At 39.7% G+C, this 16,626-nt stretch overlaps 1 protein-coding gene across 1 annotated transcript; it reads right to left on the minus strand.

Moving 5' to 3' along the window:
• Positions 1-13,452: 13,452 nt before the first annotated feature.
• Positions 13,453-14,379, minus strand: LOC103123122 (olfactory receptor 2AJ1-like). The gene has a single exon (XM_007533751.1). The coding sequence runs from the start codon at positions 14,377-14,379 to the stop codon at positions 13,453-13,455; it is 927 nt and encodes a 308-aa protein (XP_007533813.1).
• Between the last annotated feature and the right edge of the window lie 2,247 nt (positions 14,380-16,626).

Here is a 16,626-nt window from a genome sequence, read left to right on the forward strand (position 1 = left end):
TGTGTGGGGTCTCCTATTTGAATAGTCAAGGGTGTAGGGGACTTGAGACTGCCCTGCCTTCAATGTTGGCATGAGGTGTTTGACTGATTCACTGTCTGATGTTCTTCGGGGAGGTTGAAACAAGAGAGACAAGTATGGGTACCCCAGGGGTCTGTGTCTTTGGTTCCTTCCTGTCCCTGAAGAAGGTGCACGAGGGCTTGTTTGTTGAGTATGGAAACCAGTTGAGTTGCTGGGTTTTTCTGATGAACAGGCATCCTTGTTCCCAAACCCAGCTCCCTCCTCAGTAGGATGACTAAGCATTTTTTCTGAGCTTGTACATGAGTCAGGGTATAGTCCACACAGGCCTGAGAAGGGTTACCAGGCAACAGAGAGGTCTTGGTTTGGATGTTGTCTTTTGGTTGCAGAGTAATAAGAAATAGACTGACCCAGCATCTACTCTACCTGTTCAGATTTCTCCCAAGTAGTGATAACATAGACCACACTATACCCTACATGGTGCAGGCCTTTGCGTTTATAAAAGACACTGATTGAGATTGTGGTTGGGACAAAGAGGTTGGATGGGTTCCCATTGAAGTGACGCACCTTCACCAGGATCAAGCAAAGGGGTTTAGCCATGCAAATGACATGTGAGAAATCAGCAGGGGAGATAGAGATAGCACAGTGGTTATACAAAGAAACTCTCATACCTGAGGTTCCAAAGTCCCAGGTCATTTTCTCATACCAACAATAGCCAGAGATTGGCAGTATTCTGATAAAAAAAAAAAAAAAGGAAAAGGAGAGAAAAGAAAAAAAAAAGGTAAATAAATAACATGAGAGAAAGTTGTTCTTCTGTTATTTCCACGTTGGCACTAATAGACAATGAAGTAAAGGACTGTTGTCATGTGTTGTCAGCAGAAGACCTACCTGTCTCTGTGGCAGGCCTTGGGGGCTGAGTTTCAGAGACCATACAAAGGGAACTAGAGTGAGCAAAACAGAAAAGGGCTTAGTGCTAGAACCACAGTGTTCAAAGGATAAAAAGCATTAAAAAGCCCAAGGGACTTAGGGAAGGAATAGGATGAAAGAATAGAGTGAATGGGAAGGATGGAGGCAGAAGAGGGGCTGTCTTCTGGGTTGATAGTTAGAGGTGATGAGTCACTCATCTGCAAAATGATGATTTAAAAGCTCTGAAGCCAGCTGCTTAAGGGGAAAGGCTGTAGCTCCAGGATGGGGACAGCACTAGGACCAGCAGTGGACACTGGTTATTGAGGGCAAATGAATGTTATTTACAGCTCTGCACACTCTTTGGTTATAAGGGAAAGAGAAGAGGGGGTCTGTCTTTCCCAAATCTGAATGCGTATCTGTATGCACTTCCAGAATGGTTTTGTTTTCCCCTTGGGAATTCTGTCCTCACTAGCAAAGATTTGTCTTTGTGGAAACTTTGTCAAAACTTCACCTGACTTATAAGCAGTGAGAACAGCATGAGAATATGATAATGAGGTTTATTTATGTACACTTATTATTATTAATATATTTGTTTTACTATTTATTTATTTAAAAAAGGAGACATACACAAAACCGTAGGGTAGTAGGGGTACAACTCCACACAATCCCCACCACCAGATGTCTATATCCCATAGATATAGATAGCTTTCTCATCCTCTATCCCTCTGGGAGTATGGACCCAAGGTCATTGTGGGTTGCAGAAGGTCGAAGGTCTGGTTTATGTAATTGCTTCCCCACTGAACATGGGTGTTGACTGGTTGATCCATACTCCCAGTCTGCCTCTCTCTTTCCTTAGTAGGGTGGGTCTCTGGGGAAGCAGAGCTCCAGGACATATTGGTGGGGTCATCTGTCCAGGGAAGTCTGGTCAGCATCATGCTGGCATATGGAACCTGGTGGCTGAAACAAGAATTAACATACAAAGCCAAACAAATTGTTGAGCTATTATGGACCTGAAGGCTGGAATAGTGCAGATGAAGTGTTGGGGGGTACTCACTGCAGACCTTGTGTACTTCTGCTTTCAGGTATATATTTTGCCCTAGTTTATGGATACGTGTGAACATATGCTCTATCTCAGGGGACCTGCTCTATGTCTAGGTTTTGGGACTTTGTTTGGAAGTGAACCACCTGGAATGGATTAGGGTTCAAGAAGACAAGGGATAGTTATTGTTATCATCACATTATTTGGTTATTGGGTTAACTTTGAAAGGTCCCCTTGTTAGGGTTTGCTGTATAATACCCAGCATCTTGTATATAGCTTGTATATAGTGCCACCGGTTGCTTCTGTTCTACCTAGAATTTTGAGAGAGTCAACATATCAAAGACTCAGCTTAAGTATTAAGATGACTCAGTATGTGTTTTAAAAAGTTCGAGACATAAAATCAACTTTTCCCCTCTCATATTAATTAAATAGTGATTTATATGACTACAATTTAATAGGAGTGTTAAAAAAAACATTTCCACCACCAAAAGGCTGTCTCCCATCCCACCCACTCACTCCGACCCCCCTCCACCCCAGAAAGCCGAATGTCCACCCTCCCCCTCACCACAGGATTTTTACTTTGGTGCCCTACTACAAATTTAGTCAGATACTGCTTTGAGTTTCCCTTTCTGTTCTTCTTTCTCAACTTCTATTGATGAGTGGGATCATCCCATACTCATCTTTATCTTTCTGACTTAGCTCACTTAATATAATTCCTTCTGGCTCCATTCAAGATGGGCCAGAGAATATGGGTTCATTTTTCTTAATAGTTGTGTAGTATTACATTGTGTATATATACCACAGCTTTCTCAGCCACTCATCTGGGTTGCTTCCAGGTTTTAGCTATTATGAATTGTGCTGCAATGAATATAGGTGTACACATATCTTTTAGGTTGGGCATTATGGAATCCTTAGAGTATATCCCCAGGAGAGGAATTACTGGGTCATATGAAAGGTCCATGTCTAGTTTTGTGAGAGTTCTCCAGACAGCTCTCCACAGAGGCTGGATCAATTTACCTTCCTGCTAGCATTACAGAGGGTTCCTCTGACCCCACAGCCTCTCCTGCATTTCTTGCTGCTGTCCTTCTTGATGTATGCTGTTCTCACAGGAGTGAGGTGGTATCACAATGTTGTCTTTATTTGCATTTCTCTGACAATCAGTGACCTGGAGCAATTTTTCATGTGTTGTTAGCCTTTTCGATCTCCTCTGACGTGAATGTTTTGTTCATATCCTCTGCCCATTTTTGGTGCTAAGTTTGCTGAGCTCTTTTATATTTTGCTTATAGTCTCTTGTCTGATGTATGGCATGTGAAGATCTTCTACCATTCTGCAAGGGGTCTCTGTTTGTGTGATAGTTTCTTTGGCTGTGCAGAAGCTTTTCTTTTCTTTTTTTTTTTTTTTTTTTATAATTCGCACCGCCCAATCTCCATATCCCACCCCCTCCCCCGATAGCTTTCCCATTCTCTATCCCTCTGGGAGCATGGACCCAGGGTCATTGTGGGTTGCAGAAGGTGGAAGGTCTGGCTTCTGTTATTGCTTCCCCGCTGAACATGGGCGTTGACTGGTCGGTCCATACTCCCAGTCTGCCTCTGTCTTTCCCTAGTAAGGTGGGTCTCTGGGGAAGCTGAGCTCCAGGACATATTGGTGGGGTCTTCAATCCAGGGAAGTCTGGCCGGCATCTGATGACACCTGGAACATGGTGACTGAAAAGAGAGTTAACATACAAAGCCAAACAAATTGTTGAGCAATCATGGACCCAAAGCTTGGAAAAGTGGAGAGGAAGTATTAGGGAGGTACTCACTGCAAACTCTAGTGTACTTCTGCTTTCTTACTTTGGTGCCATACTCCAAACTCAGTCAATTTCTGCTTTGCGTTTCTACTTCTTCTTCTTCTTCTTCTTTTTTTACATGCATAACATTCCCCAGATTCCCATTTAACAATACAACCCCCACTATTTCATTCATCATTTTTCATGGACCTGTATTCTCCCCACCCACCCACCCACCCCAGAGTCTTTTACTTTGGTGTAATACTCCAATTCCATTTCAGGTTCGACTTGTGTTTTCTTTTCTGGTCTTGTTTTTCAACTTCGGCCTGAGAGTGAGATCATCCCATATTCATCCTTCTGTTTCTGACTTAGTTCACTCAACATGATTTTTTCAAGGTCCACCCAAGATCGGCTGAAAACGGTGAAGTCACCATTTTTTACAGCTGAGTAGTATTCCATTGTGTATATATACCACAACTTGCTCAGCCACTCATCTGTTGTTGGACACCTGGGTTGCTTCCAGGTTTTGGCTATTACAGATTGTGCTGCCAAGAACATATGTGTACACAGATCTTTTTGGATGGATGTGTTGGGTTCCTTAGGATATATCCCCAGGAGGGGAATTGCAGGGTCATATGGTAGGTCCATTTCTAGCCTTCTGAGAGTTCTCCAGACTGTTATCCACAGAGGCTGGACCAATTGACATTCCCACCAGCAGTGCAGGAGGGTTCCTTTGACCCCACACCCTCTCCAGCATTTGCTGCTGTTACCTTTTCTGATGTGTGACATTCTCACAGGAGTGAAGTGATATCTCATTGTTGTCTTTATTTGCATTTCTCTGACAATCAGAGACTTGGAGCATTTTTTCATGTGTTTCTCGGCCTTTTGGATCTCTTCTGTGGTGAATATTCTGTCCAAGTCTTCCCCCCATTTTTGGATGGGGTTATTTGTTGTCTTGTTGTTGAGTCTGGCAAGCTCTTTATATATATTGGTTATTAAACTCTTATCTGATGTATGGCATGTAAAGATCTTTTCCCATTCTGTGAGGGGTCTCTTGGTTTGGGTAGTGGTTTCTTTTGCTGTGAAGAAGCTTTTTAATTTGATGTAGTCCCATAGGTTTATACTTGCCTTAGTCTTCCTTGTAATTGGATTCATTTCATTGAAAATGTCTTTAAAATTTATGCGGAAAAAAGTTCTGCCAATATTTTCCTCTAAGTATCTGATAGTTTCTGGTCTAACATCCAAGTCCTTGATCCACTTGGAATTTACTTTTGTATTTGGTGAAATACAGTGATTCAGTTTCATTCTTCTGCATGTTTCAACCCATTGTTTCCAACACCATTTGTTGAAGAGACTCAGCTTTCCCCATGTAATAGTCTGGGCCCCTTTGTCAAAGATTAGATGTCCATAGGTGTGGGGGCTCATTTCTGGGCTCTCAATTCTATTCCACTGGTCAGTGTGTCTGTTCATGTTCCAGTACTAAGCAGTTTTGATGACAATGGCCCTATAATACAGTTTGAGATCTGGGAGTGTGATGCCTCCAGTTCTGTTCTTTTTTCTCAAGATTGTTTTGGCAATTCTAGGTCTTTTCTGGTTCCAGATAAACATTTGTAGCATTTTTTCTATCCTCCTAAAAAATGTGCTTGGGATCTTTATGGGGATAGCATTAAATTTGTAGATGGCTCTGGGTAATATATTCATTTTGATGATGTTAATTCTTCCAACCCATGAACATGGAATATCTTTCCACTTCTTTGTGTCTTTTTCAATTTCTTTGAGTAGTGACTCATAATTTTCAGTATACAAGTCTTTCACTTCTTTGGTTAGGTTTACTCCTAGATATTTTATTGTTTTTGTTGCTATAGAAAAAGGAACTGATTTCTGGATTTCAATTTCTTCTAACTTAGTGTTTGCATAGAGGAATGCCACTGACTTTTGAATGTTAATTTTATAGCCTGACACCTTACTGTATTGCCTGATTATTTCCAAAAGCTTCTTGCTGGATTCCTTAGGTTTTTCCATGTATACTATCATGTCATCTGCAAATAAGGAGAGTTTGACTTCTTCTCTTCCAATCTGTATCCCTTTAATTCCTTGCTCCTGCCTGATTGCTATGGCAAGAACTTCCAACACTATGTTGAATAGTAATGGTGATAGTGGGCAGCCCTGTCTAGTACCTGATCTGAGGGGAAATGCTTCCAGTTTTTCACCATTGAGTATGATGTTGGCTGTAGGGTTGCTATATATAGACTCCACTATCTTCAGGAATTTTCCATCTATTCCCATTTTTTGTAGTGTTTTGATCATAAAGGGATGTTGGATTTTGTCAAAGGCTTTCTCTGCATCTATTGATATGACCATGTGGTTTTTGGTCTTGCTTTTGTTGATGTGGTGGATCACATTGATTGATTTACGTATATTAAACCAACCTTGCATGCCTGGGATAAACCCCACTTGGTCATGATGAACAATCTTTTTGATATACTGCTGTATCCGGTTGGCTAGAATTTTGTTCAATATTTTCGCATCTATGTTTATCAGAGATATTGGTCTGTAGTTTTCTTTTTTGGTTGTGTCCCTGTCTGCTTTTGGTATCAGGGTGATGTTGGCTTCATAGAAGCTGGCAGGGAGTATTCCAGTGTCTTCAATCTTCTGGAAGATTTTTAAAAGTAGAGGTATTAGTTCTTCTTTGAAAGTTTTGTAGAATTCATTGTAAAACCATCTGGTCCAGGACTTTTATTTTTGGGAAGATTTTTGATAACTGTTTCAATTTCATTAGCTGTGATGGGCCTGTTCATGTTATCCACTTCCTCTTTACTTAGTTTTGGAAGTTGGTAGGTATCTAGGAAATCATACATTTCTTCCAGGTTCTCTAGCTTGGTGGCATATAGTTGTTCATAGAAGCCTCGCATTATATGTTGAATTTCTGCAGTGTCTGTTGTGATATCTCCTCTTTCATTTACTATCTGATTTATTTGGGTCTTCTCCCTTTTTTGTTTTGTGAGTCTGGCTAAAGGTTTGTCGATTTTGTTTACTCTTTCGAAGAACCAACATTTACTTTCGTTGATCTTTTGTATGGTTTTCCTATTGTCAATGTTATTTATTTCTGCCCTAACTTTAGTGATTTCTGTCCTTCTGGTTGCTTTAGGATTCCTTTGTTGTTCTTCTTCTAGGTCTTTAAGATGTGCAATCAGGCTGTTTGTTTGTGCCTTTTCTTGTTTCCTAATGTGTGCTTGGATAGCTATGAACTTCCCTCTTAGGACTGCTTTAGCTGTGTCCCAAATATTTTGATAGCTTGTGTCTTCATTTTCATTGAACTCTCGAAACATTTTGATTTCTTCCTTGATTTTCTCTTTGACCCAGAAGTTCTTAAGAAGTGTACTGTTGAGCTTCCACGTTTTGGCACTGTTACTAATCTTTTGTTGATTGTTAAGTGTTAGTTTAATTCCACTGTGGTCTGAGAAGATGCTTGGGATGATTTCAGTGCTCTTGAATAGGCTGATGCTGTCTTTGTGGCCTAACATATGGTCTATCCTTGAGAATGATCCATGTGGATTTGAGTAAAATGTGTATTCCAGTTTCTTGGGATGAATGACTCTGAAAATGTCCAATAGTTCTAGTTTATCTATCTCTTCATTTAGCTCCCTTATGTCTTTACTGATTTTCTTCCTGGATGATCTGTCAAGTTGAGAGAGTGGGGTGTTGAAGTCCCCTACTATGATTGTGTTACTGTTAATATATTGCTGTAGCTCATTCAGTAGAAGTTTGATGTATTTAGATGGCTTCTCATTGGGTGCATAGATATTAATAATTGTTAAGTCCTCTTGATTGACTGATCCTCTGAGCATTAAGTAGTGTCCATTCCTATCTTTTTTAATCTTATCTATTTTAAAGTCTATCATGTCAGATATGAGAATAGCTGTTCCTGCCCTTTTTTGTGGGCCATTGGCTTGTATGATAGTTTTCCATCCTTTCACTTTAAGTCTGTGTTTGTCTTGTTGAGTTAGGTGAGTTTCCTGTAGACAACATATTGTTGGGTTGTGTTTTCTGATCCATCTTCCTACTCTGTGTCTTTTAATAGGTGAATTCAGGCCATTGACATTTATTGATATCAAAGATTGAAGATATTTTAACGCCATTCTTGTAGAGTTTTAGAGTGTTTTGATATATGTCCTGTTTGTGGTGGTCTGGTTGTTTATAGGAGACCTTTCAGAACTTCTTTCAGGGCAGGCTTGGTGACGGTTGCTTCCTTCAACTGTTGCTTGTCTGAGAAGGTTTTGATGCTTCCATCTAGTCTGAATGACAGTCTAGCAGGATATAGTATTCTTGGCTGAAAGCCTTTCTCATTGAGCACTCGATAGATATCTTGCCATTCTCTTCTGGCCTGTAGTGTTTGTATGGAGAAGTCTGCTGCTAATCTTATGGGTTTTCCTTTGTAGGTGACTCTTTGTTTTTCTCTTGCAGCCTTGAGGATCCTTTCTTTATCCTTATTCCTTTCCAATCTAAGTATGACATGTCTTGGTGTCTTTAGGTCTGGGTTAATTCTGTTTGGGACCCTCTGGGCTTCTTGAATCTTTATGTCTTTGGTGTTGTCTAGACTAGAGAAATTTTCAGCTATTATGGCCTGGAGAATGCTTTCTTCCTCCCCTTCTCTTTCTTCCTCTTGTAAGCCAATAATGCATATATTGTTTCTTTTGAAGTCATCCCACAGGACTCTGTTGTTGTTTTCAGCATCTCTTAATCTCTTTTTGAGATCTCTTACTTCTTTTTTAGTTGTCTCTAATTCATCCTTAATCTTGCTAATTCTGTCTTCAGCCTCATAGATTCTATTCTCTCTGCCCTCTACTGCTTTCTGGAGTTCATCTATTTTGTTGCCCTGCTCTGATACTATTTTAGCTTGTTCAGCTAGTTGCCTTCTTAGCTCAGCGATTTCAGCCTTCAGCTCTCTAATAACCATGAGATAATTAGAATTTTCTTCCATTTTCTCATTTGTTGTTCCTGCATTTCTGATTACAATTTTTTCAAATTCTTTACTCACTCCTATTATTATTTCCTTCGCTAATGTTTGGATGTTGAACTCGTTATTTTGTGCTTCACCCTCTGGAGAACTTTTAGCTGGACTCTTGTCCTGGTTTGAGTCTCCAATATTTTTTCTTGTTGTTTTAACCATTTTATATAAGTTAACAGTTTTTTCAATCCCTGAGTTGGAGCTCAGTGGTGTAAAAGCCTCTTTTTTTTCTTCCCTGTAGGCTATGGTAGCCTGAGGGCTTTTAAACTATCAATAGGCTTCTTAGCTTAATCACTGACTCCTGACCAAGAGATAAAGCAGGGTGTGGCAGACATAATCTAGTGGTTATGCAAAGAGACTTTCACAGCCCCTCAGCTATGCCACCGAGGTATAGGTCTTCTCCTGAGTTTCCCGGTTAGATCTCTGTCCCCTGGTGTCCCTCCCTGTTGCTGCTCCAGATTCTGAGGGTAGTAGCAATGGAGACTCAGAGTTGCACTTAGTGAGTCTCTGGGGAGTCCTTTTCTCCCTTCAGCTGTCCCCTTGTTGTGGAGCAGACTGGAGGTGGTGTCTCCACTGATAAACTGTTGAACTGTTAGCAGCCACTTAATCTCTCCTTAGGCCCCTCTCTCCTCTCTGTCACCAGCCACGCGTGTTTGTACTCACGGGTGATTTACTGGGTTCCTGTGGTCATTCTAGTCCTGTCCTGTTTCGGTCCGGGTGGTCTCCTTTGGTATTCCTAGTTGATCTGGGAGAGGAGAGGAGAGGAGAGATAGCAATCTGTTGCTCGTAGCTCCCTACTTTAAATATTTTTCTCCAATTCATTGTTATTAGTGTGGTTTCTGATATAATTTGTATCTTTGTCGTAATGATTATGATGTCTTTCAAGAATTTTTTTTTTCATTTCTGTCTTTGGACATGATATTTAAAAGAAATTTTTTATATTTATTTATTTATTTCCCCTTTTGTTGCCCTTGTTTTTTATTGCTGTAGTTATTATTGTTGTTATTTATGTCATTGTTGTTGGATAGGACAGAAAGAAATGGAGAGAGGAGGGGAAGACAGAGAGGGGGAGAAAAAGACAGACACCTGCAGACCTGCTTCACTGCCTGTGAAGCTCCCCTGCAGTTGGTGAACTGGGGGCTCGAACCAGGATCCTTAAGCTGGACCTTACAGTTAACCCACTGTGCTACTTCTAGACTCCCTGGACATGACATTCTTGGATACCATTTTATCCTTTCTGTTGAATGAACTGTATTTGTATGGATATTATTTTGGGAGATATTTGGTCATTTTAAAGTATATTTTCTGCTTTATTTTCTCTTCTGATGCTACAATCATGTATATGCTTTTTCTCTGACATTATATCACATTTCTTGCTAGTTTTGTTATTGTGTTTCTTCTGACATTTTTTTTTTGAAAATTCCTTTTTTTATATCTTCAATATTTTGGTAGTTCTGTAGCCCTGCTCAGCATATTGATATGTCCCTCTAAAGCTTTTTATATTTCTGTTATGAATTTATTAATTTCAAGAATATTTGAAATTTTGTGTTGAATGTTGATTCTTCTAATTGTCATTTATCTGTCTCCCCTGTTTTTGTACATTTCATAGCATACTTCTGGAGTCACTTACATATTAATCATAATTATTAGTGTTCCATAGGTGACAATTTCAAAATCCATATACTGTTTGAGTCTGGTTTTACAGCTTACTTTAAATTTAAACAGTCTAATGCTTCAGATAATGTATATCCTTTTCTTAAGATAGTTTTATAATATTCTGTTGAAAAGGCAGATGTGATGTACAGTGTAATGGAAACTGAGGTTAAAGTCTTTCTTGTGGGAGTTGGGTGTTAATGCAGCGGGTTTAGCGCATGTGGCGCAAAGCACAAGGACGGGCGTAAGGATTTTGGTTCGAGCCCCTGGCTCCCCACCTGCAGGGGAGTCGCTTCACAGGCAGTGAAGCAGGTCTGCAGGTGTCTGTCTTTCTCTCCCCCCTCTGTCTTCCCCTCTTCCCTCCATTTCTCTCTGTCCTATCCAACAACAAAGACATCATTAACAACAACATTAACTACAACAACAATAAAAAACAACAAGGGCTATGGAAAACTGGGAAATGTTATGCATGTACAAACTATTCCATTTACTGTCGAATGTAAAACATTAATTCCCCAATAAAGAAATTAAAAAAAAAAAGCAAGGGCAACAAAAAGGGAAAATTAAAAAAAAAGTCTTATAATGTTTTATGGTGACCCAGCAAGGAATTAAATTATATTTTAACAGAACTTTGAACCTTATCTTTATGATCCCCTAAGAGTTAAAAGTGTCTTCTTTGAGCATATTTTTCTTCTTTTATTGAGCATATTTTTCAACTGAAATGAATTGTACTTATATTAGAGTGACATATATGTAGTAGTAAACTGTGCATTTGGAGTTGCATACTATAACTGTATGATCAAATTTCATTAACTCATTATTGTTTTTTGTTTGTTTTGCTTTGCTTTTTTGCCTCCAGGGTAACTGCTGAGGCTCAATGCCTGCACCAGGAATCCACTGCTCTTGGAGGCCATTTTTCTCTATTTTGTTGCTGTTGTTATTGTTACTGCTGTTGTTATTATTGAACAGGACAGAGATAAATTGAGAGAGGAGAGGAAGACAGAGAGGGGAAGAGAAAGATACCTGAAGACTTGCTTTACCACTTGTGAAACGATCCCTTCTGCATGTGGGGGAACTGGGGGCTCTAACCAGGATCCTTATGCTGGTCCTTGCGCTTAGTGCTTTGTGTGCTTAATCCACTGTGCTACTGCTTGCACCCCCCCAATATTTTACTTTTATTTATCTATGGATAAGACAGTCAGAAATCAAAAGGGAAAGGGGAAATAGAGAGGAAGAGACACACCTGCAGCACCACTTCAGCACTGCTTCACTACACAGAAAGTTTTCCCTCTGGAAGTGGGGACCAGAGGCTTGAACCTGGGTCCTAGTGCATTGTACTATCTGTGCTCAACCATGTGTGCCACTACCCACCCCCCTATTTCATTAGTTCATTAGGTCTGTGTCTTGCTAATTTTCAGAGAAATGTAAATCAAACACAGTGAGATAACACCTCACATTTGTGCAAATGAATTTTTTTTTTTTAAATAAAACAGTGAAATAACACAGAAACTGGCTGTGGGCTGGCAGAAGTGGGTTTAAACAAATCAAGGTTTTATTATGGTGATACAAGGGTACAGGACAGATATTCTAGGTACTGTAAAATAAGCAATTATCATCTGGGGCTGAGAATACTCTAGGCGCATAAAGTTCGTGAGTGATTTACCAGAAGTTCAGCCCCTGTGTTCATATTGGTCCAGTCAACAGCAGTATAATGGGTTCTGGGGAACCCCAGCCGGGGTCACTACAAGCCACAGAAGGCTCCAGGAAATAAGGGGTAAAATAGGACAGGCCCATCAGAAAGGTAAATTACCAAAGCTTTAATTCACGTGTGTCCAAGTCCTGGGAAAAGGAAAAACGCCATACCCCTGCCATCTATCTGGCATCCTGAAATCCATGCCAGCTGCTCCCAGGCACTGACCCCTGCTCCAACGTCCAGTCACATTGTGCATTAGGGCAAAGAAGGCAGACTTCTGTCCACTTGTGAGTTCATTCACTTACTCCAGTCTGTCAGACTGATACCAGCTCCAGCCAATCACTTCCCTACAGCAGTGCTATGCTATGTCACAACAACTATGCATATAATGTTGAATAATAATGTGACACATTATCAAAAATGTCAAAATAATATTTATCAAATTACCATGAACATATATAAAACACCAATACATTTTGATTCAGTAATGCCATATCAGGATTTAGAGAAAATTACCTAGAAAATACTTTAAAATCTGGTTGTTGGTGGGAGTGTAATGCAGACACCTGTCATGGAAAGATGAGAAATTATACTCTGGGCCATTGATAATAGCTCACCTGTATGGTGTGCTGCTTTGCCATGTGCTCAGCACAGGTTTGAGCCTGACTCCACCACATTTTTTTTTTTACCAGAGTACTGCTCAGCTCTGGGTTATGATGGTGTTGGGATTGAACCTGGGACTTTGGAGCCTCAGACATGAGAGTCTCTTTGCATTACAATTATGCTATCTACCCCCACTCTACAGCACATTAAAGATAGTCTCTTACACTCTCTTTATGTCTGCCTCTTTGTCTCTATCAAAATACAAAAAGCAGGTGTACCTATCTGATTGTACTGTCCTATAAATCATTATTTTACTTAGTAAAACAATAAAATACTAAACAAAAACAACTGTGTACATATTATAAAGAATTCAGTATCATTCACATACAATGTTATTTAGAATTCATCTATATTTCTATAGAGAAAATTGTTTCAGGACATTATACACCTATTAGAAACTGGTATAATATAAAATTGGGCAAATTAAATATGAATAAAAGTTTATTATACATACTACATAAATAATCAAGAGTCTCACTTTAAATTGACAATGAAGGTATACATGATGAAATGTGAAAAAAATGACCATGTTATATTTCATCATTAGGTACAAGATTAAGTATGGCTTGCTCTATATTTTAAAAAATATTTGACTTTCATAATTAGATATCCATGAAAACACACACACACACACACATATTACATTACAAAACAAAAGTCATCACTATTGTGGGCTTACATTGGAAACTCAAAACACTTCACATTCTTCATATTCTGAGCACTTTCCTGAAGGCTCTACTGACATCCTTGTTTCGCAGACTGTAGATGATGGGGTTGATCATGGGTGTTACAATGGTGTAGAAGACAGACAACAGCTCCTCCTGCTCAGGGGTGTGAGCAGACTTTGGCAGAATGTACTTAATGATGGCAGTCCCATAGAACAGAGACACTACAATCATGTGAGAAGAGCAAGTAGCCAAGGCTTTTCTGAGTGCCTGGCTTGACCGCATGCCCAGCACAGAGGACAGTATGCTTCCATAGGAGCTCAGAATGGCTGAGATAGGAGGAAGGAAAAAGATCACACCACTGACAAAGACACCCTTTTCATATTGGGAGGTGTCAGCACAGGCCACTTTCAGTAGGGCTGGGATCTCACAAAAGAAATGATGGATTTCCCTGGAGGCACAGTAAGGGAGAGTCAGAGTATAGACCACATGGATCAAGGCATTCAGCAGTGCACTCACCCAGGTCACAACAACTAGAGCCACACAGACACTGGGGCACATGAGAATGGGATATCTTAGTGGGTGACAGATGGCCACATAACGATCATAAGCCATGAAAGCTAGTAGCAGACACTCTGACCCTACCAAGGTAGTGAAAAGGAACATCTGAATGCTACACCCAATGAAGGAGATGTGATGGTCCCCAGAAAGAAATTCCAGGGCCATTTTGGGGACAAAGGTGGAGATGTACAAGAGATCCATGAGAGACAGCTGGCTGAGCAGAAAGTACATGGGGTTGTGGAGAAGAGGGTCAGCCCAGATGAGGATGATGATTATGGTGTTGCCAAACAGAGCCACCAGGAGGTCCAACATGGTGAGTGTGAAGAGGACCCAGGGCACTGTGGTGCCATGGAACAGGTTCAGGAGGATGAAATCACTCCCTGCAGTCTGGTTGATCTGCCATGTCATTCTCTTCTTCCTAACTAGAAACTCTAGAGACAGTTTAAAAAATAATATATATATATATATATATTCACAATTTCATACATGCTTAGTATATAAAATAATACATTATATTCCAACATCTATTTCCTATAATTTTATTTATTTATTTGAGATTTTATTTATCAATGAGAAAAATAGGAGAGAGAAAGAACCAGACACCGCGCTGGTACATGTGCTGATTGAACTTGGGATTTCATGCTTGAGAGTCCAGTGCTTTATCCACTGCTTCACCCCTGAAGCACTATTACCTAGAATTTTATAGTGGCATTGTGGTAAATAAATAAATTTGCCATTCACCACATTTTACTGTGAATTTCCACCACCACCAACTTTACCCCCCAAACCCTTCACCACCAGGGTTATCACTGAGGCTGTTGTTTGCTGAACAAATACATTGCTCCTCTTTTAAACATAGAGATAGAGAAAAATTGAGAGGTAATGGAGATATAGGGAGAGAGAAAAGAGTGACACTTGCAGCACTGCTGCAGCACTCATAAAGCTTCCCCCATACAGATGGCTACTGGGAGTTTAAAATATGGTCCTGTGCATGGGTATGGTGTGTGCTCTACCTGAGGTATTGTTGCCTGGACCCTTTACTGTGAAATTTAAAGAGCCATACAAGACTCTATCCTAATTTAAAAAAGACTTAATTATTTTTAATAGCAGCATGTTACTAAAATATTTGTTTATTTTTATTTTATTTTATTTTACCAGAACACTGCTCAGCTCTGGTTTATGGTGGCACAGGGGATTGAACCTAGGACATCTGAGCCTCAGGCATGAGAGCCTGTTTGCATAACCATTATGCTGTTTTCCCCACCCAGGAACAGGGAACACTCCCAAACACATTCTATGAGGCTAACATCACCCTAATCCCCAAAGCAGGAAAGTACCAGAAAGAAAACTATTTACACACACACACACACACACACACACACACACACACACACACACACACACACACACACACACACACACACATATATTATCCCTGATGAACACTGAAGCAAAGATCCTTACAAAATTTTGGCTAACCAAATCCAACAACATATTTAGAGGATAATCTACCAAGACCAAGTAGAATTCATCCCTGGGAAATAAGCATGGTTCAACATTTGTTAATCAGTGTAATCTACCATATCAACAAAAAGAAAGATAAAGGTCATATGATTTTATCAACTGATGCAGAAAAAGCATTCAATAAGATCCAATACCCATTTATGATAAAGGCCCTCAAGAAACTGGGAGTGAAAGGAAAATTCCTCAGTATAATAAAGGATATATATGACAAACCCATGGCTAACAGCATACTAAACAGGAAAACTTGAAAGCTTTTCCCCTAAAATCAGGAACTAGATAAGGATACCCATTCTCACCACTTTTATTCAACATAGTCCTAGAAGTCCTTGCCCTCACAGTCAGGCAAGAAAGAGATATGAAAGGATTTAAAATAGGAAAGGATGAAGTTAAACTATCATTATTTGCAGATGACATGTTGATATACCTAGAGGACCCCAGAAAGTCTGCCAAGAAACTACTGGAAATCATCAATAAATTCAGTAAAGTAGCAGGCTACAAAATCAATACCCACAAATCTGTGGCTTTCTCTACACAAAAGATGGGCCAGAGGAAACAAAACTGAAGGAAGCAATCCCATTTACAATTGAATCCAAAAAGATAAAATACCTAGAAATAAATCTAACAAAGGGTGTGAAGGACCTTTTCAAGGAAAACTATAAGATACTGTTAATTGAAATAGAGGATGATGTGGTTTTCATAATGTAATGTTTAGTGCTCTGGATTCAGAAATAAAGGATGACACAAAGAAATGGAAGAATATTTCCTGTTCATGGAAGAATAAATATCTTTAAAATGGCAATTCTGCCAGAAGCAATTTGTAGATTTAATGCAAGCATATTAAGATTCCAATGACTCTTTTCAAGGAAATTGAACAGCTTATGCAAAGATTCATGTGGAACTTTACAAAAGCACAAACAGTAAAAACACTTCTAAGGAAATAGAAAAACAGAGGCACCACAATACCCTACTTTAGGTTATACTACAAAGCAGTAGTAGTTAGAACTGTGTTATTGGAACAAACATGGTCATATGGACCCATGGAATAAGATAGAGAGCCCAGAACTTAACCCAAACATGTATAGGCACCTCACATATGAAAAAGGGCCAAAACTGCACAATGGGGAAAAGAAG

This window comes from Erinaceus europaeus, chromosome 9 (genome assembly GCF_950295315.1).
Source record: "Erinaceus europaeus chromosome 9, mEriEur2.1, whole genome shotgun sequence".
Taxonomy (NCBI): domain Eukaryota; kingdom Metazoa; phylum Chordata; class Mammalia; order Eulipotyphla; family Erinaceidae; genus Erinaceus; species Erinaceus europaeus.